Source organism: Caretta caretta, chromosome 25 (assembly GCF_965140235.1).
Source record: "Caretta caretta isolate rCarCar2 chromosome 25, rCarCar1.hap1, whole genome shotgun sequence".
In the NCBI taxonomy this organism is placed as follows: Eukaryota; Metazoa; Chordata; order Testudines; family Cheloniidae; genus Caretta; species Caretta caretta.
The window spans coordinates 19,699,434-19,727,102 of NC_134230.1; the positions used below are offsets into that span (position 1 = coordinate 19,699,434).

Consider the following 27,669-nt stretch of genomic DNA (forward strand, 5'->3'; position numbering starts at 1 on the left):
TCTTTTTGAATTGATTTGCCTTTGAAAAATCCAGATGAAAGTATTCAATAATTTGTGTGAAGGTGACCAAAACCATTAAAACTTAATTGTTAAAGTTCACTTCGGAGTAGTCTGAAATGCAACGTTGCAATAATCCACTTCAGATACAAACAGGAGGAGAACCTCAGTGCAGTGTCATAAAATTAGAAACTTTAAAGCACATCAATTGTTAGGTCTAATTACCTTGACAGTATCCCTTTAAAAAGAGCTAAAGTAGTCTCACGAAATCTTCAAAAGCAAAGCAGAAATGAACATGGATGTTCTGTGAAGCAATAGGCATTAAACAAAACAAGATGTAAATATCTTCTGGTCTACCCATCAATCTGCTTACAGATCCCAGCAGAAGATGCCTCCACTATTCACCCCAACAGCTCAAGGCCACGATTTGGCAGGTTAATGAGCTGAGGACTTCTCTGCCTACAAGTTCAAAAACTATACTAAATCATAACCTAGAGGCTGAAATACATTTCTCTTGGGATAAACATTTAAAATCACTTGAACAGGAGAAATCAAACATTTCAATAAAACTAGGCCTCAAGCCAAGATGATATATACCCTAGAGCCCTGTTGGACCCAGCAAGGGGTTTGGTGGGCTTTTTTTCATATTTTGCTCAATGACAGCTCCAAGGAGTGCCCAAGCAGATAGTCTCCTCCCACCACTGTGCAGAAAAGGCCTATCTGAGGTCTTAAAATACTGGCCTGAGCAATGTGGCTGAGGAAATAACCTTTTGGAACACGTTCTAGACTAGGCAGAAACTAGCCAACACTGGTCAGGTAAACCATATTTAAAAATTGTGCTGAATTTGCTTATAATAGTTTTATAAGCTGGTTCAGACACTTTATCGCTTCAGTGTAAACAGGGCTCTAAATGATACATAAACCTGAGGTCAGCTGTAGCAGAGACATTGGACACAGAAGAAAATTAGACTCTTAAGATGAATGTCTGTTGCCACAGATTACTGGAATTTCAGACGGAAATAGTATGCCTAAGCAGTCTGCTAGAGCTAGTAGAGTACATTACAGAAGTGAATTCATGATGTACTACTGGAGAACTACTAGATCTCTAGGCTGGTACAATAGAAACCAAACCAGACTTTCAGATAATTTTATCTTCTTCCGCCTCTCTTGATTGCCTCATTGATTTAAAGTAGGACATTTACCATATGACCCAAGCAATGTTATTTTTTATTATTTGTATTACAGTAGTATCCAAGGAGCCCTAGTCATGAACCAGGACCGCATTGTACTAGGTGCTGTACAAACAGAACAAAAACTCCTTGTCCCAAAGAGCTTAAAATCTAAGTATATGACAAGAGATAACGGATGGATACAGACAGACAGGGAGTACAAGAAATCTATTCTTTTTTCTGTTTCAGTTTTCATTACCCTTCCCCTCTGCCTATATGATATACAGAATATTAACAGAATACTTACAAGTAGCACGAATATAATCAGTTTGTTAAGGAGCACTGCTTAACCCAATATTCATTTTTATGCTAAGTACATGCAAATTGCTCAGCACTGAGTATACTAAAGATTTCTCAAACAATAACCTATTCAACATGAGAGTGTCTCATTCACTCCATCACAGAAGAAGGGAGTAGCTGTCATTTACATCACTGGAGAAGAGCAACGTCCCAGAACACCAATCATTCTCTCTGGGTGGAAGCGAGGGGAAGCAACATGCTTTAATTTTACCAAGTGATTAGCATGAACTTTTTAAATTCTCTTCTTGCACAGACAGACAATGTGAAGAGGAAGACATTGGAGTTGGGAAAGTAGGATAACAAGCAAATTTCAATGAGTAATTCTGTAGATAGTTTCAAACTGTTCTTGAGCCTCAATAATATCAATTATGTTTTGTAAAGTACATAAGAACACACTATTTTACGATCTGGTAAGCTACTGGAAAACAGGACAGTGCCTCAACCAGCACAGGGTAGCTGTTTAGTTTAAATAAGGCCATAATTTGAAGCTGCATATTTATCCAGTGAATCATACTGAAGCTAAAAGGGAAAGCTAACATTACAACAAAAATGTGCAGGAAGAACTGATCATATATTTCAATTCTTTTCGTTTTCATGTACACTTGGACTGCCTCATCCTTAGGGCCCTTAGTTTTCAGGTTTTATTTTATTTATTTTTTTCCCTGGGAATTTATCTGTGTTTATTACTACAACAACAAAAACAGGTGAAAATCAGTGCAAAAAACTATTAATTTTTCTGGGTAAATATAGGGGTTTATTTTAGTGGATGGAAGGACAGGGGAAAAAGTATTCAGTAGATTAATGCTTTGATGAGTGGAATTCAGTGTGGTTGTTGAAGAACTAAAACAGAACTCAAAACATAATGCCTCCTCTGGGTTTAAGAAAACAATGTGTCTCTAATCTCCAAATGAAACTTTTCATTTGAATAAACAGTTTACTATTGTAGACTTAGAACCATTAGCCTATAAATATTTACATTTAATAACTGGGCCACACCATTTGCAGCGCATACACTCAACTTCATCCTTTCCTCCTGTTTTTGTTTTTTTAAAACTTTCAAATACTTCCTTGTGTTCTGATACAGATTTTTGTTTTCTTCCCATTTTAGTGTGTCAAATATTTAAACTGTTACCAGCTAATAGCTTGAAAAGTGTATGTTGTGGGCGTGAGATTCATCAGTATGTTCAGATGCTACACCTGAGGGAACTCTGCATCACTGTATGTGCGCAGAATTCACGTCCCCCACAGATTTCTTTGTTTCCCTACAGAAAAATGAATTCTGATGGGGAAACAAAGGGAAGCCAAAAGAGTGGTCACACACCCCCACCCTGGCAGTGCAGGCAGGTCGGTTTGGACAACTGGAGCACCCGGGGGAGACGAAAATCACTGCTGTGGGGGGAGGACGGGGGACTGGGCAGTCGTGTGTGAGAGAGACACTGTCCCTCTTGCTTGCTATTGCAGCACGCTCAGCATGGAGGGGCAGGGTATCAGGGTGTTTCTGAGGTAGGCGGGCATGGGGCAGGCTCTGCCTCCTCAGGCAGAGCAAATGTAGCAGCCTGCCTGCTTAGTGAATTGTTCCCATTGTCTTTGTGAATTCCCCCAGTAGTATAAAACAGGTGTAAACGTTTTAAGGCTCTTTTACATTGCCAGAGTGGTGTAAAGGACAGTACAGCCTTATAAATGTTTACGGTGCTTTAGTGATTAGAACTGAACTAAATTTTTGGACTGAAAAAATTTCCTATCAAAATGTGCTTCATCAACTGTTTGTTACTGACCTTTCTGCAGATGGTCAGTAGCCAATATAAATTGTGAGTTTGATTCCCCAGCCATCACTTGCTCTTCAGTTGCCTATGATGTAACACTGAGCATATGGCTGCATATATTTGTTGACTAATAACTAGAAATAAAGGGTCAAACCAAGCTACATTATATTAGGCAAGGGGGTTTGGGGATTTTCTTCAATACTCCCCACTCCCATTCTCCATCCATTGCATTGTAGTTTAAATAAGTTACCAAAATACTGTAATTGAAACCAGTGTGATTATATTGTGTTATTTTGATAAACAAAATATGCAGAATTTTAAAATATTGTATGCATAGTTTTTTATTTTTGGTGCAGAATTTCCCCAGGAGTAAGATGTGCATGCACTTCAGAGCTTGCATGCATGCCTGTTTGTTTATTGTGGGTATCTTCTAGACTACTAAATAGCCTTACTTCAACTGGCAGCTTTGCATATCCACACAGACTAATGTATTATCTGAATACATATATCTCATGCAATGTACTGTATTTTCCTAATAACAAGTTTATGATTTTATTTTGGCAGTGTTCGTGGTCATGTATTTTTCAACATGAAAATAGCAACAATACATGGCTGATCTCCAAAGTCAAATACAGTTCAGTAATATTTAATTCAAACCACAGACTTTGCAAGATACTAGTGTCCCTGAGTAATGTGAAACACCAATTTTCAATTATGTCTTTGCTTCAGAAACATGCAATTACTGACTATGACAGTAGGGCTGTTTCTTAAACTGAAAAGGAGAAATTCTCCATCTCCCATAAGAGAGGATATTATAGAGGTGCCCCAACAACTCCAAGGCTGCACTGAGCTTTTCCACTTAAAGCAAGGTTTAAATCCCCTAAATTAAGACTGAGCTTCCCAAACGTGTACTACTACTTTCAATAAAAACAAACTTGAATTCTCTTGCAAATTTTCATATTACAATCAGCTGCAGATTGAGAAGTCTAAGCAACTTGAAATCCTTCTTACTGGATATTTTACATACAAATGTAAGATTTTATTGGATTCACTATAACTTTATTTTAATGCTCTGAGACTTGTAATTTTCCACATTAGTTAATTCTGAATCAAACACCATCAAAGTTTTTTTTTAAAGAAGTATATGATGGCTAAATGTTATTACATTTTTCTTAGCTGTTGTAATCAAGGAAACCAAGGGACAAAGTGTCTTTGCCATGGGCTTCCTAACACAGAACAAGCTGGACTCTAGTAGGGGAGGCTGCAGAATAAAAAGGGCGCAAGCATGCTCCTTACCTCACCCTATCCTCACCCCAACCTCAGCTTTGCTGCTCAGTGGTGCATAAGGCAGAGGAGGTATTCCTCACCCTCTCAACTACCTGCTCTGCTCCTTACTGCCCCTCAAGCCCCTGCATCACAGCCCCACTCTGCCCAGGCCCTAAAGTCCCTACAAATCACATACAATCCACACATCCAATTCCTCTGAATCATACTCAGATGCACAGCTTAGTTCTGAACTCAGCAAAATTAAGATGCTCTACTAGTCTACTGGACACAAGTTTATTTCAAAAGCCGAAAATGCATTATTACCTAAATTAATCTGATGGCAGAGTTAAGGCTATGGTGCTTATTAAGTGAGATTGAGAGGAATCAGATGTGCGTGGCTGTATGGTGGAAATGAAATGGAGTTAGCTGTGGAGGCAGAGTCGGAGCTTGTTTGGATAGCGTGAGCATTGTGCGGCAAAGTGCATGAATCAGGATGGCCTGGATGTTAATGTTGCCTTATCTGGTGATTTTCTTAAGAACATAAGAATGGCCATACAGTGTCAGAAACAAAGGTCTATCTAGACCAGTATCCTGTTTTCTGACAGTGGCAGGTGTCAGATGATTTAGAGAGAACAAACAGAGCAAGGCAATTATTGAGTGATCCATCCCCTGTCCTCTGGACGCAGCTTCGGGCAGTCAGAGTCTTAAGGACAGCATGGGGTTGCGTCCCTGATCATCTTGGCTAATAGCCGTTGATGGACCTATCCTCAATGAACTCACCTAGTTATTTTTTGAACCCAGTTATACTTTTGACCTTCACAACATCCCGTCAACTAGTTCCACAGGTTGACTGTGCATTGTGTGAAGAAATACTTCTTTATGTTTGTTTTAAACCTGTTGCCTATTAATTTTATTGGGTGACCCCTGGTTCTTGTGTTATGTGAAGGGGTAAATAACTCTTCCCTATACCATTCATGATTTTAAAGATCTCTATCATATCTCCCTTCAGTCATCTCTTTTCCAAGCTGAACAGTCCCAGTCTTTTTAATTTCTCCTCATATGGAAGCTATTCCATAGCCTTAATCATTTTTGTTGCCCTTCTCTGTACCTTTTCCAATTTTAATGTATCTTTTTTGAGATGGGATGACCAAAACTACATGCAGTATTCAAGGTGTGGGCATACCACGGATTTATATAGTGACATTATGACATTTTCTGTCTTATCTATTCCCTTCCTAATGGTTACTAATATTGTTAGCTTTTTTGACTGCTGCTGCTGAACATTGATCAGATGTTTTCAGAGAACTATCCACTGTTTCTTGAGTGGTAACAGCTAATTTAGCCACCACTGTTTTGTATAATTGGGATACTTTCCAATGTGCATTACTTTGCATTTATTAACATCTAATTTCATCTGCCATTTTGTTGCCCAGTCATCCAGTTTTGTGAGAGCCCTTTGTAACTTTTTGCAGTCAGCTTTGGATCTGAATGATTTTTTTTTAAATCATCTGCAAACTTTGCCATTTTACCCTTTACCTCTTTTTCCAGATCATTTATGAATATGTCAAATAGCACTGGTCCCAGTACAGGTCCCTGGCGGATCCTGCTATTTACCTCTCTCCACTGTGAAAACAGACCATTTATTCCTACCCTTTGTTTCTTATTTAACTGGTTATTGATCCATGAGAGGACCTTCCCTCTTATCCTATGACTGCCTACTTTGCTTAAGAGTCAGTGAGGGACCTTGTCAAAGACTTTCTGAAAGTTCAAGTACCCACTGGATCACTTAGACCACATAATTGTTGGCCCTTTTCACAGAATTCTAATAGATTGGTGAGGCAGGATTTCTCTTTACAAAAGCCATGTTGACTGTCCCTCAGTTCTTCATTCGATTAGTAGTAGTACTCCATTAGGGCCTACTTTCCTGAAGGAGGCTGGGTCCCCATTGTCCTCGGTACTATAATTACACCCACGATTAAGGTACTTTTTCTCTAAGTTTTATGTGGGTTTAAAAATAATTTATGCAGCCATACCATAATCTAGACATATCTGAAACAGCTTTACAAACACCGTGCGGATAAAGACCACTGCTCGTTGAAGTAGTAGATCATATTATCTCTGCAAAGAGCTGCATCATGTTACCAATCAAAGTTCAATATTATATATGGTAATAAAGCCCAGGTAAATCCAACTCTGCATGCTCCACTTCATTATTAAAAAGGTACTTGACCTAATTAGTAAACAAAACAAAGCAGACAAGAGAAATTGACCTCAGTGAGGAGGCAAGTAAAGTAGAAGACCAAAACAAAGAGGTTCTGCTAATCCTTTCACAAATGTGCAACCCACTATTATTTCATTAGTTTTTTATACAAGGAAGAATTTTAAATACGGTGCATAGGGTGCTCTCTCTGCTTGAGGCAGGGGACTTCTGGAAAGTTTTCAATCTACTTTTTCTTTTATGCTTGTACTTGCAAATTGAGGATTGGTAGAATCAGGCCTTGAAGCACAGTTCTTGCAGCTAAAGTCCATGGCACCTGAGGAATACGGTGCCCAAGTCTATTTTAAATAGATGCTTGCATTTTACCGGGGGCGGAGGGGTAAAAAGTATCTCCTCCATACATGAGGATCACATATACAAATTACCTATTGGAGTAGTACTGGACATTGTTCTTGAAATTAAAGTTGCTTCCATATATGGCCAGAGGTTCCCCTTTTACCTCCATTTTAACAGTGTAAAAATAAACTATTTTTAAGATCATGGCTAAATGTTAGAAAGGAATTCTACACAGACATGAAATGTCTCGTTAAAAATAAATCAAACAATATCTATTCAGAGGCACTTTTTACAATCTTTAAGTCCCTAGAAATGCAATATGTATCTATTTTGTATAATAGCAAGGAGAATACTTTGATCAGTTTATAAATGAAAATCAACTATACCTTAAATCAGACAAAATAAATGCCAATTTTCACTGTTAGTATTGAAGTATGTAATACCAAGTCAATGTTAAAGAGAAATATTTCGTATTTGGGATTTAAGCAATGTATCTGTAGAAATTCTTAGCGTGTTATTTAAAAATTACACACTTTCCACACTATAAATGTGTAAGAACAAGTACCAAATCCTGGGATCTTTAAATAAAATCAGTTAAAAGTTATCAAGAGTTGAGACCACCAAGATTACATAAGTAAGGGTTTTTTCTTTCTGAATTCCAAGGATATGAGAAACAAGACATTTGTCCTTACAACTAATAGGTCATTTTTAAGGTGGGCAGACTTGTGTTATAAGTATATGAGTCAGACAAACAATTTATTCATACATCAGCTTGTTCAACAGGTCTAATGCTTGAATCACTATTTGTCAAAAAGCTCAGTTTCTACGAAGTTTCAATTATGGATAGGTCTCATTTAAATTTTTCATCAGCTGCATTTACGGTTTCCAAATTATTCAGCCCTACAAGCATTTTAAGTTCCACAGCAAAACTGGAACAGAGACCTAAGAACCCCCCTATTCCTATGCTGGTTAGAACATCTGAGTTTTTGGGCTGCCCCATTTCACTGAAGTATAGCATTACTGAGTCAACTTCTGGAAAAAGCTCTTTATTAAGCCAGTCATTCTCAAGTATAGCAAGAAAGCATGGTTCAACTTGATACAGTAAGGAAGCTATGCAGAACCATTCTAGTACATAGCACTGTGGGCTCTCCCGTGCTTGGGAGTAAGCCTAAGCACCAACACTTAACATTTAGGTGTTTCCCTGGGTTTTGGGAATGGGACAAGAAGGGAGCACACCGGTGCAGCAATGGCACAATAGTTGCTGGGGGGGAGGGGGCACTCCCAAATTGTCTCCAGTGGGAATTACCCACTCCAACACCGAAGTTCATCTGGGTAAAGTACAGAAGTGAATGACTGGTGAAAAAGAAAAGCATTTCAATACAGAATGCTGATTAATACCCCCACCATCACTACCTATTCTTATACAGTACTATTCATCAATAGAGCTCAGAAAGGTGGCCAATCATTTACAGATGGTGGAACTGAGGCAGAAAGTGACTTGCCCAAGGTTACCCACCAGGCCAAACACAGAGCTGGGAAAAGAAACCAGGTATCTTGAATCCCAGTTCAGTGCTCTGTCTTCTAGAGCACACTGCCAGAGTCAATGGAACGGCAGAGATTAACATGGATTACAGTGTGAGCATAACAAGAGAAGAGCTGATAAATTGAAATGAAGCAACAATTGCTTTTATTAAAGTCTATTAATCATTCAGGTACGCTGCAACCAGATGTGATACGCTGTTGTGTATGTCATACCCAATTACAGTGACTGAATTTACTCCTTTTCTTAAAGCAAGGATATGTTAAAACTTTGCATTTTTAGATGTGCTATTTTATATAAATTCTGGATAATAGCATCATGCAACTTTAAAGGGAAAAAGTCAAAACTTCTGAAGAATAATTTTAGGCAAATAAGTATATATACACCCTCTCCACAAAATTCAAAGCTTGTGGAGAATTATAAAACACAGCCATCTTGTTTTTCCTTCAGTTTTTTCTATATAAATCTGTTCCTGATGACATGCAACATAAAGAAACCAAAGGTTTACTGAAGTCAACAGGTGTGAATATTCATGTGCTAATTGGAATGTAGGATTGCCTCATGACAATTTTAGGACAACTGCTCCTGTTGGCCCAGTAATAGGTCTGAAATCCCTAGACCCTTCTGAATGCTTGCAATAAATACCTTATCTGCAGATAGGAAAGCAGGCAAACTGATATTAATCCACTCTGAAGTGTTGTGTGGGGAGGGTGCTGAAGCCATCATCCTTGAAAAGCTGGTCACATGTCAGAAGTCTAAGACCACCTCCGTGACTTCTACTACTGTCTTACAGAAGACGGAAATGAGCAATTATAGAACTGTTGTGGGCACTGCTGATTTCTCACCAAATTCAGAAATTCTGAGTTGTGAATTCCCCATGATGCTCACAAATAGAACCAGTTACGATATCGATATTAGTCTCTAGCCATTTTTCTAGTCAAAATAGAGGAACCTAGAAAAAAAAAGTATGCTTCCTAGCTTTAAGACCTTAACATTCTTTGGACATAAGACAGAATGCCAATAGTAACCACATTGCAATCCTGTCTGCTAAACACATCAATGCAGATAGATGCAGCATAGCATAATACAACCTACAGGCACTTTCTCTTAAAACTTGAGCACAGAATAGGAGTCTGAGGCAGCCTGTGCAGTAGATGGGTCTGTAGTGCCTCCTGCTCACTGGCTCAGTCGTAGAGCATGGAACAGAGAGCACCCACAATCACAGCTGCATGCTTGGGTTTATTTTCAAAGGCCAGGCACCAGAAGGTCTTAGGAAATAGCTGTGAGCTGGAAAAACCCAACTCCACTGCCAATAATGGTTCCAAGTAGTGTAGTTCGGATTCCCCAAGCAAACCTTGAAGGACCTTATCTAGGAAGTTGGGGCAACCAGAATGTGTCTTCCTCCCCGTAACCTCCCAAATCCCATGGGCAAGCCCTGCACCATCTGAGAGGGCTGGAAGCTACAGATCCCCCTGTGTATTTATAGAAGATCTGATTCAACCCGCCCTCCTGCCCTTCCTCTCCAGGACCCTCCTCCTCCCACCATCGCCCCCTGTATGACACTCCATATGTTATCCTCCAGTTCTCCATTACCCGTCACAAAGCAACTCCCATATGAAGAACTCTGTATAGCATTATCGCCTTCTCCCCCCAACCAGCCTCCATTCTCCCCACCCTTTCCACAAACCATCCTACACCCTTTCTCCCAACCATGTCTTCCCCCCCCATCAAACCAGCTCCCTTCTCCCCCCAACCAGGGGTGCTGGAACAATTTGTATGGTGGGGGTTCTTAGAACCATTGAACCAAATTGTAAAACCTGTATATAATGGAAACCACTTCAATCCAGGGGGTGCTGCAGCACCCCCAGCCCCCCTTCTCCCCACGCCCTCGCCCTCCCCCCCGGCCCCCCTTCTGCCCTCGCCCTCCCCCCCGGCCCCCCTTCTCCCCACGCCCTCCCCCCCGGCCCCCCTTCTCCCCACGCCCTCGCAAACCGCCCCCGGCCTCCCCATCCGGCCCCCCTTCTCCCCACACCCTCCCCATCCTCCCCCCCAGCCCCCCTTCTCCCCACGCCCTCCCCATCCTCCCCCCCAGCCCCCCTTCTCCCCACGCCCTCCCCCCAGCCCCCCTTCTCCCCTCGCCCTCCCCCCCGGCCCCCCTTCTCCCCTCGCCCTCCCCATCCTCCCCCCCAGCCCCCCTTCTCCCCACGCCCTCGCAAACCGCCCCCGGCCTCCCCATCCGGCCCCCCTTCTCCCCACACCAGCCCCTTCCCGCTCACCCACCGAGGGAGAGGAACGAGGGGGGCAAAGGCCCGTTCCCCATCGCGCTCCTCCGGCGGCTCGGTTGGTCGATCACTCCCAGCCCGGCGGCGGCCCCTCCTACCAGGCCCCGCCGAGGAACCGCTCACTTCCGCGTTTGCGGGGAAGGGACAGGGCAACGCCGGGCAAAGCCTGAGGAGCTCCGAGCCGCTAGTGCGCCTGCGTGCGAGAGCTGAGCATGCGCGCTGCTAGCTGGCAGCGGGAGGCGGTGCCTGGGCGCGCGCCACGGGTAGAAATCCGGGGGGTGCGCGAACGCGCGTGTCCGTTTGGGTCGGGCTGCGTCATCTCGTCTGCAGAGCTGTCTGCTTTCCCCATGAAATGTTCCTGTTCCGGCTCCTGCTCTCATCCCGGTAGCAGGTTCTCTGCGGCAGCGGTGGGTTCAAGGCGGTAGCCCTGGGGGGTCGCGAGCTGTCAGCCGCCACCCCAAACTCCGCTTTGCCCCCCGCATTTACAATGGTGTTAACTGTATTAAAAAGTGTGTTTAATGTCTAACGGGGGGGGTCGCACGCAGAGGCTTGCTGTGTGAAAGGGGTCACCAGTACAAAAGTCTGAGAACCCTGGCGGTATCAGATGTTAGTAGCCAGGTGCCTGGGAAGCCTGGGCTCAGTTGCAGGGACATGCGTAGGGCATATGGGCCAACAAAGAAAAATTCCATGTTAGCCAGGCAGCCTCTTTGCTGCTGTACAGGCAGGGGGAGTAGATTGTGATGCGACTAGGTAGCTACAAAGCAAAGCCAATGTCACTAAACTGTTGTTATTGCATTGCAAATTTCTGATCCTTGCTGTTGTCATCAGTTTCCTACACACCTAGGGTGACCAGACAGCAAGTGTGAAAAATCGGGAATAGGCGGCTATATAAGACAAAGCCCCACATATTGGGACTGTTCCTATAAAATCGAGACATCTGGTCACCCTATCCCTAAAATGATGTGAAAAACAGCCCACCCATCCCGCTAGACAGGGAAGGCAATATCTGGGGTAGCCAGAGGCACTGGACTGGGAGTAGTGGGTGGCAGGGGGCAGCAGGTTCTGCGTTTTCATGGTGCTCAATTTGTGCCAGGGCAGAGCCCCAGCACCTCTAGGCTTGGCAGTTCATAGTCTGGCACCTCTGGGCTTGCTGCATCAGTTATGAATGTAAAAAAATTGCTTGAGCCCCAACACCTCTTTCATTGCAAATTAAGCAGTGGGTTTGCTCTGTGCCCAGCTGCACTTAGTGTGCCAGGTGGCAGCTCAGCACCAAGAAGCAGGTCCGTGCTGCTCCCTCTGCATTTGGTCAGGCAGCATGAAAAAGGAGGTAGAACTGATACCTTTCCTTCCCTCAGGCACATTCCCAGCCACTCTGATCTCACCTGTAGACTAGCATCACCCCATTGAGACCACGGTATGTGGGTATGTGTGGAGTGAAGTGTCTCGTCCTCATTTCCATCCTTTTAAGTCTCTGCTACATAGGAGAGGTTCCGGTTGCAGGAAAGGGTGGCCAAAATCAGGAGCCTTAAAAGATCAGCAGTGTTGTCAACTCTCAGGATTTTAACACGAATCTCATGATAATTAGGGTTTTTTCCTTAAAGTCCCAGATCCTGGAGTCAAGTTAATACAGGAGAATCTGAGCTTTAATTTAAAAAAAAGGTAAACCCCTCGTACTTGTGATGGCAGATAACCCTTGACAATATTACCCCTACTCCCAAAGACTCAGAAACAAGAAAGAAAGAAACAATTATTATTTTAGCTCATGATTTTTAAGCCTAGCTCATGATTTGGCAGGGTGATGGTGGTTTGCTGACTCATAATTTTGAACATTTAGGGTAGGAACCACTAGATCTGGCCTGCTACAGAAAGACAACCCTGACTGGCAGGGTATAAGCCAGTGGGTGGTTTCTGGTGCCCCAGCGAGGCCATGAGCGGGCTGGCAGAAGGGTCCCAGTGAATGTATTGTCCTGTGCTTACGGCCCACATTGGCTCCCGAGCTACTGGCCCTGGTCCCGTGGGGGCAAATGTACAAGGTCCCTGCAAGGATTTGGGGTGGGGCGGCAGGGGCTGGAAAAAGCTGCGTCCGCCTTTCCCCTCCAAGCCGGCAGGGGGAGCGACCAGGAAGTGGGCGTTCTAGCTACGCCCGGATAAACTCGATGATGAGGCTGGAGAAGTAGATCATCGCGCAGCGCTTGCGCGGGAAGTTTGACGGCGATGGCGGCGGCGGCGGCGGCGGGAAGCCCGGCGGGGTGAGTGGGGGGGGGGCGCTATCCCCGTTATTGCCCCTTCTCCCCGGGGCAGGGCCCGAGCGGGCCCCTTCGCCTCGCCTCAGCGCGCGCTGACCTGGTGCCGGTGTTTGTGCAGGGCGCCCCCGGGGGCGGAGGGAGCTGCTGGACCGGACGGGAGCGCGGGCGCTGCGGAGCCGAGGCCGAAAGGTAGGGGCTGGGGGCGGGCCGGGGCGCGGGGGCGGGGCCGGGTGGGCCCGTAGGTAGGTAGGTAGAAATCCGCTGATTTCTCCTTCCCCAGAGACTCCTGCGTCGGATCCACGCCGCTGCCCGCCCCCCTCACGAGCTCTGCCCGCCGCCGTTGTACCCAGGGAAATTTGGCCGCCCCCGAGTTCATCCACCCCTCCCCCCACCGTGTACAGCCCCTCCCTGCCTCCTCCCCCTGTTAAATAAGGGGTCAGTCATCCCCATGAGCCGGAAACATCACTAGTAAAATATTCATTTGTTATAATGCATGTCGTTGTGTGTTGCATTTGCGAAATGCTTCGTCGCCACAGTGCTGAGACTAGCGTAATTTAGATGGAGATAAATAGTTTTCTTGCTGGTCAATTTTCATTTCTTTCCTTCCTGTCAGGGGGAAGAGTTGTGAAGGCTCGCTACCTTCAATATGATAGAAAAGCTCTGGGGAAGGTGAAGTATGGTTTCAAATGACCTGCTTTAAAAAGAAATGCTGGCCTCTAACATAATAAAATGAAAGCTGATTGAAGAACGCAGTTTTAAAAATTGAAAATATATATCTGCTTCAACTGAAAAACAAATATTTTAAAGAGACTAGAACATGGCTTAGAAATATGCCTGGCAGCCTCTGATGCTGTAGGAGCTGCCTAGTACTATTGGTTAGACAATATGGGTTTCTGTAATCCCAGTCAGTAAGAGTTTTTCTCTCTTCTCTCCCCACCCGTTCTTATGAGCTCTTACCAAGTCCCAGAGAGAGAAATCAGGATAAAGAATTAAAGCCAAGCCCAGGCCTCTTATGTGATGTTGCAAAGCATTGTGATGCTCCAAGGCAGTGTTTTTTTTTGTTTTTTTTTTAATTATCTGTCTATCAGTGAAATCCTGTAATGAAGTAGGAGTCAAGACAAGGCATTACACCTCTTAATCATTATTAATCTTGAATATTTTCTGTTTTCTGGTTGGCAGAGTACCTCAACAAATTCATCTGTAGTTTCTGGTGTGAAAAGATCTGAAAAGGGGGAAACCCCAACTGGAAGAGCAGGTATTTTTCAGAAATGCAAAGCCACCACAGGTAAGTGGGTTTTTTGTGTGTGTTTAGCAAAACAGTCAGAACAATTCTTTATGGACGTCTCTCAACCTGTGCTGCCGTAGTATCACTGAGGGAGCAGGGACTATTGTGAAATTCTCTAAAGCAGTGGTCACCAGCCAGTAGATCGCGATCAACTGGTCAATCCTAGAGGGTCTTCTAGTCGATCGTGATCTGCAGCGAGGCTGCTGATAAGGCAGGCTTCCTGACTGCCCAGCAGCATGCCACTCCCAGAAGTGGCCAGTGTGGCCTGGCAGGGGTCTCCCTCTGTGGCTGCCCCTGCCTGCAAGCCCCGCCCCTGCAGCTTCCATTGGCCACAGCTCCTCACTCCTGGCCAGTGGGAGCTGCAGGGGCGGGGCTTGCAGAGAGGGGCAGTGTGGAGTCATGTGCCCTCCCAGGGGGTGTGTTGGGCCCTTCCAGGGGTGGTGTGGGGCTGGGATAGGCAGAGAGCCTGATGTAGCGGTAGTCAGACCAGGAGCTGCTGGAGGTAAGTGCTGCCTGGTAGAAGCCCCCTCCTGAGCCCCTGCCCTAGCCCTGACCCCTCTCCTGGAGCCAAACCCCCTCCCAGAGTTTGCACCCCTGCCCCAGGCTCAGCCCTGACCCCCCCACACACACTGTGAACCCCTTGGTCCCAGCCAAGAGCCTGCACCATCTCATGAACCCAAACCACCTATCCTGTCCGGTGAAAGTGAATGAGGGTTGGGGAGAGGGAGCTAGGGTAGGGTTGGAATGGGTGGGGCTTTGGGGAAGGGGTGGGGCCTCAGAAGAGGTGGGATAGATCTTGGTCACCCTTAAATTTAAAAAGTGATCTTGGGCATAAAATGGTTGGAGACCACTGATCTAAAGATCGTAGACTAGGTAGTCTAGAGGCCTACAAAAGCTCCCCCCCCCCCCCCCCATCTGACGTTATAGCAGCATTGTGACTCCTGTCATTGATACTTATTACATTAAAAGATATAGTACTATGTGTAGATTAGCTCTACATTCTCTGTCTGGAAATGAAACACCACATTAATTCTCTAGAATAAGCAGATATCTGTCATTCTGTAGATGGATTGGGCTGCTACTTTAATACCCAAAAATACTTCTCTAATTTTTAATAGATCTAGAGGAATGAACAATAAAACCCCCACAATATATAAATCACTAGTAATGTTGCAAATCTACATGTTTATACAATGATCCTGTATGTGACTCTCAGTGTCTGAGCACTTGTCCAGGTGATCATCCAGTTTAGTCTGGTAATGTGGGAAAGGAATATTTTAAAATGATTTTAATTTAGCATTACTTCTGTACTTTAATCACCTATGCTTTACCTTTTCCTTCATTTGGGTTCTGCTCATGGTGGCAAGCTATGAAATGGCTAAGATAGCAGCATTCTGAACAAGTTAAACCCCAACTAAAAGGAACTTTGCAGCAAGTTACACCTGCTATGTTTGTTGACTTTTGGAAGACGATAAAGGTGGAAATATCCAGATGAGACTTTTCTGGGTTTTTTTAATGAGCTATTGTGCAAACACTTGTGAACTTGCAAAGCTAGGTGTTCTGGGCTGCTCACTTATGTTCTACCACACTAAAATAACACGTTTCTACAGGCACTGCTCCTAGCACGCTAAATCGTACTGTCTTGGGAAAAGATGACTTGCAGTCCACTTTATTAGAGGGCCATAAAATTGCTCGACCTGACCTCGATCTCTCAGCTATTAATGGTAAGTTTTCTCCTTTAACTCTCTCCTTTTAACATCATTGTTTAAATCAAAAATTAGAATGTATGTTAATGGTATTTAACAATTTTCTGAAGATCTCAAGCATACTACAAAAGAGGGTAAACTATTACTCTCATTCTAGAATTGAAGAAACTGACATAGTGAGGTGAGGCCTAAATTTTTTAATGACCTCTATTTTTCAAATCCCCAATTTTTGGGGTGCCCTACTTCTAGATTCCTAGGACTTGATTTTCAGAGCATCCACCACTCTGATTAGTAGTAACAAGCTGAATTTGTTGTAAGCGCTCACCCCTTCTGGAAATTATGCCCCATGTATTCAAAGGTAGGCACCTAAAATTAGAGGCCAGTTTTGAAAAGTTGGCATGGCCATGTTCATACGAGTCAGTATCAGAGCCAAAAATAGAATGTTTCTGCTTGGGCTCTTTCTTCCCTTTATAAAATCAGTGTGGATTGATTTAAACCAAGGCAATTTAAAATCAGCAATTTAAATTAAGAAGCAAGTGGGAGAGGGAGAGGAATTATTTAAGCTCATCACCAATGTGGACACAAGAACAAATGGATATAAACTGGCCACCAGGAAGTTTAGACTTGAAATTAGACGAAGGTTTCACCTTCCTCTGTAGCATGGGGCACGGGTCACTTGCTGGAGGATTCTCTGCTCCTTGAAGTCTTTAAACCACGATTTGAGGACTTCAATAGCTCAGACATAGGTGAGAGGTTTTTCGCAGCAGTGGGTGGGTGAAATTCTGTGGCCTGCGTTGTGCAGGAGGTCAGACTAGATGATCATGATGGTCCCTTCTGACCTTAGTATCTATGAATCTATGAAATTGCCAAGTGGAAAGACCTGATTTAAATAATGGATTTTAATCAATTCTTCCATTTTGTACTTTATTTTCTAAAGAAAGGTACATTCTCCTTGATATAACCATTAAAATATGTTGTTTTACAACTAAATGGGGCCTTTACACTAGATTTGATATGTATTGTTGCTGCTTAGGAAGGTACACTAAACTATATATGTTTGTTTAAGTAAATGTGTAGCTGAGTACTTTCAGATTCTTATTAATTGTACATTTTTAGTATGTTAGAAAATGGTGATTAACTTTTTGCTCTTGATTTGTCGAGCTGCATTAGGATGGTAACTGGAATTTAATTAAACACACAAGACAGTATGTCAAATTTCTTTCTGTTAAACAAAACAACCCCTTAATATAATATAATGATCCATTGTGCCATATTTATAAAGCTTGACCTTGGAATCAGGAGAAAAACTTCTTTCTTTACATGGAAAAATAGCCTTTAACTCAGTTTTTGCTAGAGGCTCATGGATTCAGCATTTTTTTTTATTTAAATGTTTTAAGAGATTATAATTTTAGATCTTAACATATTTTGTATTAAATTCAGATGTCATTTTAAAAAAGAACTTAATTTAAATAACAAAATAAAAAAATCTGATTAAAAACATTTAAATCAATTTTATCCGCCCTGCATAAAATCATGTTAAAACTGGCTTTTAATAAGCTGCTGATTGTCTCACTCAAAGCATTTTGGCAGAGAAGTGCTGTGCATAGAGATTTTATTTTTTTTATATTTTTTTTTCTTTTGTGGTTTAGACAAAAGTCTCTTAAAAAAGATTTCTGGTTCAAAGTCTCTCTTCAGAGCAGAAACAAGAACACGAAAAAAAGAGCAGAACTCAGTAAGTGACACTTTAAATTAGCTGGAAATTGACACAGCTATATTTACTGGGAATGTACTGAATAAGGATTTTTGTTCATCATTAACTTTGTCAGCCAGAGTTAAGACTTCTACCCAGAAACCATGTGGTAACAAGTGTTTCTGTAGTGTGTGGTGTTGGTGAGAGTGTCGTCATCTTGAAAGCACTAAGGACTATTATGGGCTGAAGAGCTGCTGTAGGGCTTGTGGGCTAATGCTGCATGCAGTAGTTCCCAAAGGACTAGAATAAAGAATCTGCCAATAAAACTAAAAGCATTGGGTACAAGCAGCTTTGCTAAAAATAGCATGATAAATGCTCACAAAAGGAAATGTAGTAGATCAAATTTAGCCACGGCTGTAAAGCTTAATAGATTTGGACCTACTTATACTGGGCTAACCTCAGCTCTATATGTAAAATTTTACATTCCTTTTTAAGGAAAAAAATCTGCATTTTGCTAGTGAAATGCACCCTATCCTAAGCATTCTAAAATTTCTATCAAAATATCCTTTGTTCTGCCAGCTGCCGTGTTGTATAGTGAAGTATTACCTTGAGTATCCAATATCATTTTGAATGGAGGAAGAGAGAATGTATAATCCAGTATGGTGCTTTCTTCATGTCACTGCAGGGATGGAGGCCTCTCCTTAGTGTGTCACCAAGCATATCTGTCCTCTAAAGTGTGACCAAGTACAATTATTAAAGGCTCACATGGTCTCTGCTGGTGGGGATTTGATTTGTGTACCACCAGCACTCCATTGTGAGTCCAGCTTCCATTTCTTCTTAGACCCTACTCTGACTTTGGCTAGTCTTCAAGTTAGTTCTTCATCTTGTTGTGCTCTTACCCATGCTTTCTAATGATGTCCCAATGTTCACAAATATGCATGAAGGATACTTGCACCCCGTGATTTGTATAGTACAGTACTTGAAAATTAAACTGAGGTCCCTTTTACATTGACAACGATTCATCCAACACAGCATAGAAACTTCATATCCTCTAGTGGTATTGTGAATCCTTCAGAGAATACACTAAGTAGAGTGACAGGATAAAAGAACAATAACCCAAAGTTAACCAGCCTCCATGCTGGTAGGTGAGAAATGCTCCATTATTAAGAAATACACCCATTTGAAAAAACAATAGTCTGTGTGTAGTTGACACTTGGTGATAACAGGACGGGCTTTGTTTACAAATGTACTTGTAATGATCAGAGATGCTGCTTTGAACAGACTCAAACTTTAGTTTAGAAATACTTGTTTGTATTTAATTTCTAAGTATATGTGCTACCATTAAATTTTTTTTTTTAAATCAATTTCCTTAAGAAATCTTCTGATCCTGATGATGTGATTGGGATGTTGGAGTCTCAGGCATTGTTATTAAACTATGTATCAATGAAGGTAAGATACAAATAGTCAAATGTTTGGTATTCCAGAGCTACAAAAAACATAGCCTATTGGAAAACTTTCTAAATATAATTGACACAACCTTTCTGCCCCACACAAGTTAAATTTGTGGTTCAGATAGCCTTGGTTATGCAATTGTGACTTCAGACACTTCCTCATATATAAAAAGAAAAGGAGTACTTGTGGCACCTTAGAGACTAACCAATTTATTTGAGCATAAGCTTTCGTGAGCTACAGCTCACTTCATCGGATGCATACTGTGGAAAGTACAGAAGATCTTTTTATACACACAAACCATGGAAAAAATGGGTGTTTACCACTACAAAAGGTTTTCTCTCCCCCCCCACCTCATATATAGCATTTCATGCACTTCATTAAACAATGATCAGGGCTGAAAGAGCTTCTGAGATAGTTGGGAGGAGCCTCCAATTTCCAGATGAAGTGCACACTTTGACCATTCTTATATTTTTGCAATGGTATAAGTATGCGTGGTACACTATAGATAAAAGTTTTGAGCCCTTGCTCCCAAGAGATTACAATCTAAATTAGGATTATTTAAGGAGGGAGAGCAACATAGTGGGAGGGGAATACAGGGATGGGATGACAAGCGATTCAGCAATCTGCTTAGGTATTCACTGAGGTTAATGATACAGATTTACACAGTTGTTCGTTAGGTTTACAAGCCATCATACTATAATGGAAGAGGTATGTTTGGGGGGGAAATTTGGAGGCGAGAGTAGAGTCAAATGGGGAGGGGAGGAGGATTTGGTATTAGAAGCTGCATGGAAGGTGAGGAAATAAGGGACCAGATGATATAGGGAGTGGTTAAATGTTTGACTTGGGTGGAGTGAAGTGGACAAGGTGGGGAGTTAGACTGGTACAGGATCCTGAAGACCTGGTCAAATATGATACAGAAGATGAGGGGAAATCGCTGAAAACATTTGAAGAAGAGATGGTCATGGTCAGAGTAAGGCATATGATACATCTCCCTCTGAAAACTCAGATAAATTTTTTTCTCTACCCTTGCACACTTCCTAAGTTTTCCCTTTTATAGACTAGATGCCATTTTGACTTCAAGGAGCTCTAGTAAATGATCATGGAGGTGAGACTCTTCCTTTACAGAATAATAGCATTTTAGTAACTATATAAGGTACAGAAAAATCACTGCATACAGTGAGTTAACTTCTGAATTCAAACAAGTTTGAATTTCTCTTCTCTCTCAAAATATTTTGGAAATAACTTAACCCCTAAAGTACTTAGCTGTGGTTTAATATTGGCTCCAAATACATTCTTGGATTTCACAGATAGAAAAAAATATTGCCCAGCTGGAGGAGAAAGGTGAAAGAAATTTATCAATCTTGTGTGAAGAAAAGGAAAAACAGCAGAAAAAGCTGTATGAGCTGAAACGCCAACTATTGCTCAAGAAGAGAGAGCAGAAGCTTGAAGAAGTGCTGGATAAACAGGTTAGTTTATCACACTTCATGTTTCTCCTGCAGTTTGCAATTGCTCTGAAGAAGCAACCTTTGGCCTTTTCGTACATTCTGTGCCTCAAACAAAAAAGCATCAAATTTGAACCCTGCTGTGACACTTCATGCTTCTCAGCCAACGTAAAGGAGGTAGAATATCTGCAGCACCTGCTTTGGTGGCCTCTCGTGTATGGACTGGAGGAAACACATGGAGGTCTGAAGGAAGAGCAAGAGCGTATTCTGAGCTGTGGGGTGGTGATAGTGCACCAGTCACAGAGCAGCTCATAATCTAAGGCATGTAAGGCTTAAAGCAATAGTAACATCCTTTAGTCTGTTGTGGTACACCACTTGCGAAAGCACAGCATCTGGCCCCAAACATCCTGGACTACTACAGATATCCGGGCCAGAGCAGAGGCACTGATCACTTCCTGGGGTGTGACACAATGGCATCTCCTTGCTGTGTGTTTTCTGTTTTGTGGCATGGGATCAGCATAAGGAAAACTGCAATGGACCTTGATGCATTGAGATAGGTGGCAGCAGCTCCATCTTAGCATTGGTACCTGAGGGAACTTTTTTAAAAAATCACTTAATGGGAACATATTGTAGAACTATAATAACCAAACACCAAGAGCCTTACTAATAGTGATTTAAGTATCCCTTTAAAACTACCCCAACTGATTAGAACAAAACGTTCTCATCTTTTCCAGTTTATTTTGTACATTGGCAGTGCTTCCAAACAGAGGAAGTAAAGAAACAGATATTGGAGCAGGCCTCCTCAAAGATGGGGGGGGGGCACTTTTGAAAATAGGAGTATGTGATGATACAGCCACAGAATTTGTTGATTTTTTTAAATCCTATTGATGGCCTTTTTAATACTGAACTAGACTCAAATCTCACTTTATTCTTTAAGACAAACCAGATAAAAAATTCTGACTGTTCTTTCAGAGTGGCTTCTCTGCATTGAGGTGCTGGGTTATGTCCCTTTTTGTTTTCAGATTGAAGTCCTTGCTCCTCTTCTTACTGTCTGTGAACAGTTTAAGGAGGAGTATAAGACCTTTGCAACTGCCCTGGACACCACTAGACATGAGCTTCCCATGAAGAACATTCACATGGAAGGAAATAGACACAAATATTTGGGTATGAAAACTCCAAATTAACAGGATTTTGCACTTTTCAGTGTACTTGACTGTTGTGTACTTCTTTGAATTGAAATGTAACTCTAACCTTGTTAAATCCATGGCATGACTCTTGTTCGCTGCCCTTGGGTTTTTCTATGGAGGAGACACTGAAACATTAGTCCCAAGCTTTGCTTTGTATTGTCTGCATATTTGTTCATCTCTAGTTAATAAGCTGCATCCATCCAGTTTCTTTTTCTGTAAGAAGAGCAGAGCACTCTAAACTAAGAACACTTGTGTAGCATTTATAAGAGATTTCTTATGGGTTCATTATTATTGAAAGTATCTGCAAGGATTGACATTTGGATATTGTGTCAATAGCAACATAAAGCTAGCCAAGGAAGTCTGAATAAATGAAGCTTCCGCTCCTGTTGTAGCAATACATGCTCTTGGCTTGTAAACTTTCTGTGGAACCTACTAATCTCACAAACTGAATTGAGCGAGTTACCTAGTCTCCTGCTGTGATTAGTCTTAATATAATGCAAGACAATTTTGCTCTCATAGTAATATGCTCCTGTTGTCTTTTCCTGAAGGCTGAGTGTTCACCAGTATGCTCAGATGTTCTTCAAGCTCTTGGGTGACCACTCAAGCTGCTGACATCTTTAAAATGTATATTATTAACAGGTGCCACTGTACATTCAGTGATAATACCTGTAACATTTGCTCTTTTGTAGAGGACGTACAAAAGCATTTAGCTGTCACACAAAGTCTTTTGGTGGAAGCTGCACCTAGTTACTTGGAAGAAAATTCAAAGGCATTCCCAGTACTGAAAGAACTTAAGGAAATTGCTCTCAAAATGGATGCAGAACTTGAAAGGTATTTACAAAATCATGCTGAAGACTCCCGAGTTCTATAATGGATCTTAAAATCTGTTTTATAAAAAAAAAAAAAAAAAAAAAAAAACTGCGGGTCCTACAACCTCTTCAGACAATCCATATATGAAATGGCTAGTGCCACTAAGCTTACCTCCTGTACCCTAGTTTAGAGCTGGCCATGACTGGCCAGATTTCACCACTCCCCTACAGAGCAAGAAACACACACACACACATTTACTTCCCTTGTTCCCACTCCCAAAGGTCTACCTACCCAGAAGGCAATGAGGAAAGGATCACACAAGGGGGTGGTTAATGTGACACATTCTGACTCCCATAAACAAATTTCAACCAAGGCTAGCAGTCCTAAAGTCCTGAAAGACAGGACAACAGCAAGTACCAGGGATTGGAGGTGTGGGCTGCAGCACTCTGTCTTCAAGAACATAATGCAAAGAAGACCATGACTCTGCTCTCCTATTCTTCTATATGGCTTTGCAAAGAGGCTCCAGTAATGGATTATACCTCCCCTCTGCATCAGTGTGTATCCCTGGGAGTATCCTGAACCCAATTCCTTTCCCCTGCTATACCCCATGAGTCACCACTTCCGTAAAGGCTTGCTGCTGGAACATCCACCAGAGGTGAGAAAGGGACATAATGCAATAGGGTAAATATTCCCCCAAGAAGCAGACTAGAGTTGAAATAACTAGGGCTGTCAATTAATTGCAATTAACTCAAATATTAATTGCGATCAAAAGAATGAATCACGCTTATTTAACAATAGAATACCAATTGAAATTTATTAAATATTTTTGGATGTTCTACATTTTCAATATTGATTTCAATTACAACACAAAATACAAAGTGCACAGTGCTCACTTTATATTTTCATTACAAATATATGCACTGTAAAAATGAACAAAACAGTATTTTTCAGTTCACCTCATACAAGTACTGAAGTGCAACCTCTTTATCGTAAAAGTGTAACTTACAAATGCAGATTTTTTTTTTTGTTACAGAGCTGCATTCAAAAACAAAACAATGTAAAACTTCAGAGCCTACAAGTCCACTCAGTCCTCCTTCTTGTTCAGACAATCGCTAAGACAAACAAGTTTGTTTACATTGATGGGAGATACTGCTGCCTGCTTCTTATTTACAATGTCACCTGAAAGTGAGAACAGGCGTTCTCATGGCATTTTAGTAGCCGGTATTGCAAGGTATTTACATGCCAGATTTGCTAAACATTAGTTTGCCCCTTCATGCTTTGGCCACCATTCCAGAGGACTTGCTGATGATGCTCATAAAAAAATATTTAACAATTAAATTTGTGACTGTACTTCTTGTGGGGAGAGTTGTAAGTCTCTGGCTCTGTTTTACCCGTATTCTGCATATATTTCATGTTGTAGCAGTCTCGGATGATGACCTAGCACATCTTAGTTTTAAGAACACTTTCACAGCAGATTTGACAAAACTCAAAGAAGGTACCAATGTGAGATTTCTAAAAATAGCAGAAGAACTTGATCCAAGGTTTAAGAATATGAAGTGCCTTCCAAAATCTGAGAGGGACAAGGTATGGATCATGCTTTCTGAAGTCTTAAAAGATCAACACCCTGATGCAGAAACTACAGAACCCAAACCACCAAAAAAGAAAATCAACCTTCTGCTGGTGGCATCTGACTCAGATGATGAAAATGAACATGTGTAAGTCTGCACTGCTTTGGATCGTTATCAAGCAGAACCCATCATCAGCATGGAAGCATGTCCTCTGGAATGGTGGTTGAAGCATGAAGGGACATATGAATCTTTAGCGCATCTGGCACGTAAATATCTTGCAACGCCAGCTACAACAGTGCCATGTGAATGCCTGTTCTCACTTTCAGGTGACATTATAAACAAGAAGCAGGCAGCATTATCTCCTGCAAATTGTAACCAACCTTCTTTATCTGAGTGAAGGGCTGAACAAGAAGTAGCACTGAATGGACTTGTAGGCTGTAAAATGTGACATTGCTTTGTTTTTGAATGCAGTTATTTTTTGTACATAATTCTACATTTATAAGTTCAAATTTCATAATAAAGAGATTGCCCTATAGTACTTGTATGAGGTGAACTGTAAAAAGTGTATTTTTCAATGAAAATATTTGTAATCAAAAATAAAGTGAGCACCGTATACTTTGTATTCTGTGTTGTAATTGAAATCAATATATTTGAAAATGTAGTAAACATCCAAAAATATTTAAAATAAATGGTATTCTATTGTTTAACAGCATGATTAGTTTTTTTAATCGCTTGACAGCCCTAGAAATAACATGAAATGGAAAAACTCACAGGCCCGCTCATGACTGAACCCAGAGACCTCTCCCTCTACAACACTCCCAAGTTCTTGCTATATTGGAAAGCAAACCCACATCTTCTACCACTTTACTACTCATCTAATTAAGTTACAGTTAGCCACAATAATTGCTTCAGTCTGTCTGACTTGTTTACAGGAGCTTCAAGCAAGTACAGGACCTGTCCTTTGAAATCAGTAAGGAAGTTTCTTTGCATAACCAAAAAGTCTGTGAAGAGACTCATGGAATAGAGACCCTGAAACACTGGTACTTCGATTAGCTTTGAAATGTTCCTCAGTGACTTGAATGCCTGCGGATGCTCAACCAAGGCCAAGGAGCTTGCACAAAAAAGCAGACTAAAGTTAAGGACATCTGCCTGGTAACTTTATCATACATTTCCTCAGTTATATAATTGTAAAACATTCATGAGCTATGATGTGGAGCATTTTTATAACTGAACCAATGTGGCATGAGTCCATTGTAGACTCAAACCCCCAGCCCTACATCCTTTGTGGAAGCTCATTGTCATTGCTAGGTCATTTTAAATGCTGAAATGTGGAGTAAGAGCTCTAAGAAATGTTACTGTTGACAAATTTAGTACACCCATCTAATTTGTTTGTGTTCCTTGTGTGTCGTTTCAATGCAGCAGGGCAAGAGATCTCTTCCCAAGGGAAATGTGGCTCAAAGGTCATTGTGTCAATATGTAGATGCAGGACCAAATGTGTGTGGGACTGTGCATTATTGACATTAGCCTGCAAGAGGGATGCCTGAGCTCATGCCATGTGCACTGGTCATTCTGTGAGGAAGTGCAGCAGGAAGTCTGATCACCCCTTTCCTTTGCAATTTAGCAAGAGGAAAAGTCCAGAGAGATGGCTGTCGCTCTAAGTGGTAGTTAAATCAAAGGATGTTGAATGGGGGAACTGATCACTGACTTCTCTGTAATATTGTGTTTGGTAAAGCTTAAAAATCTCATGCTTAAAGTCTTGTTCTGTATCTTAGTATTTTTCTTTTGTATTAGGTTAAGTTTTGTTTGGAAGGAGATTTAACTTTCTGAAACTTACACTCGTCACTAATGGCCTTATTATACGGTTCACTCATGCCAGGTCTTGGAGAAGGTTGTGTACAATTTCCCGGAGCCGTTTTAATATACATGAATGAAAAATAAACTTTATTTCCTGAACTGTCCTGTTTCTCCACATTATTACTTTCTACAAGCCTTTTCTAATGGAGCAAGCTACAGCATCATGTCCTGTATGGGAAATCGGTGTATAAAAGCTGCTGCAGAAAGGTCTGTCCTCCTTATAGCACCGTTCAGAGCTGCTCTGTTTCACTGTCTCATGCTCCCCCCTAAGATCTCTACTGCCCATTCTGGGTATTGAAACTCACCCAGGAGCAGCCAACTCTTAAGGAGGGTGCCTTCTGTCAGGGCCTAGTACAAGGGGGGCTTAAAGGATCCATGGAGGGGGGGAAAAAGGCTCTAGCCACTAAGCCATTAGACTTCTCTAAAATCCCTCCTCTGCTGTTCTCAAGTTTAAATCTAGGGCTGTCAACAGGAGGCCTTCACATGTCTCTGCCATACAGCAGCTACAATGGGCTAATCTGTTATCAAGTCACTAGGAAGCATACTACTCAATTTAGGACCATGTACTAATCGGAAAGGAGTTTATTATGTGCTGCTTGTCCAACACTATGCCAAATGACCAATTAGTGCAATATTCTCTGTTCTAAACTCTAAAGCTAAGTCCATCTATTGGCAATTTTACTACTCTGGACTTTCTAGTAGTTTTAAGGTGACAGTTTACATCTTGTTGATGAAAATGTTACATGTAGAATGCTATAGATCAGTGGTTCTCAAACTTTTGTATTGGTAACCCCTTTTACATAGCAAGCCTCTGAGTGCAAACCCACCCCCCCCATTTATAAATTAAAAACACTTTTTAATATATTTAAGACCATTATAAATGCTGGATGCAAAGCAGGGTTTGGGGTGCAGGCTGACAGCTTGTGATCCCCTGGGGGTCCCGACCCCCCCAGTTTGAGAACTCTTGCTATAGGTGAAATGGATTAGACAAACTTTACTTTGTAAAAGCAGGTATGAGCACAAATTAGCACATATACCTTTTAGAATTTTTGAATTTTTCTGTACACCAGAGTCTTGTCTATTTTTGTGGGTAGAAATCTGTAGTCAACTATTTCATGACCTTTGTCCACCACCCTTGGAATTCTGTCTGTGGAGGTTACACTGCAACATTGGTCCCACGCTTTGCTTTGTATTGTTGCAGGTTTGTTCATCTAGAGTTAAGATGTGTCTGTCCAATTTGTTGTTTTCCTGCTGTAAAACAAGCAGAGCTCTCTAGGTGAAGAGCATCTTCCTCTTCTTCCCTCCCCCCCTCCCCCCGGCTCTCTCTCATGTTTCTGCACTTCCTCACAGTGTTGTTCTTAAGCCCTTCAAGTTTGTCCTTCATGGTAATAAAACTTCATCCTGAATTCTCTTTTGTTTTGCAAAGAACAGACACACAGATCATTCTGATTCTTGTAGGTAGTTCCTTCCTGTTAGTCTGGGCCTTTAAATTAGTTTC

At 41.9% G+C, this 27,669-nt stretch overlaps 2 protein-coding genes across 13 annotated transcripts in view; one reads left to right on the top strand and one right to left on the bottom strand.

Moving 5' to 3' along the window:
• MYO9B (myosin IXB) overlaps window positions 1-11,101 on the bottom strand; it is a 77,689-nt gene extending 66,588 nt beyond the window's left edge. For 6 of the 12 annotated variants that reach the window (XM_048831314.2, XM_048831315.2, XM_048831318.2 and 3 more), the window contains exon 1: window positions 10,930-11,099. The gene's annotated coding sequence lies outside the window, so the exon portion shown is untranslated. Of the gene's footprint in view, window positions 1-9,294; window positions 9,432-10,925 lie in introns of all 12 variants that reach the window. The other 6 variants (XM_075123130.1, XM_048831316.2, XM_048831309.2 and 3 more) reach the window with 5 other exon arrangements.
• A 245-nt stretch (window positions 11,102-11,346) lies between these two features.
• CPAMD8 (C3 and PZP like alpha-2-macroglobulin domain containing 8) overlaps window positions 11,347-27,669 on the top strand; it is a 140,593-nt gene continuing 124,270 nt past the window's right edge. The window contains exons 1-11 of the mRNA XM_048831324.2: window positions 11,347-13,180; window positions 13,296-13,366; window positions 13,791-13,846; window positions 14,357-14,462; window positions 16,073-16,186; window positions 17,818-17,900; window positions 19,233-19,307; window positions 20,618-20,776; window positions 21,775-21,916; window positions 22,629-22,770; window positions 25,250-25,357. Coding sequence (XP_048687281.2) covers window positions 13,146-13,180; window positions 13,296-13,366; window positions 13,791-13,846; window positions 14,357-14,462; window positions 16,073-16,186; window positions 17,818-17,900; window positions 19,233-19,307; window positions 20,618-20,776; window positions 21,775-21,916; window positions 22,629-22,770; window positions 25,250-25,357 — 1,091 coding nt within the window. The 5' untranslated portion in view covers window positions 11,347-13,145. The remainder of the gene's footprint in view (window positions 13,181-13,295; window positions 13,367-13,790; window positions 13,847-14,356; window positions 14,463-16,072; window positions 16,187-17,817; window positions 17,901-19,232; window positions 19,308-20,617; window positions 20,777-21,774; window positions 21,917-22,628; window positions 22,771-25,249; window positions 25,358-27,669) is intronic.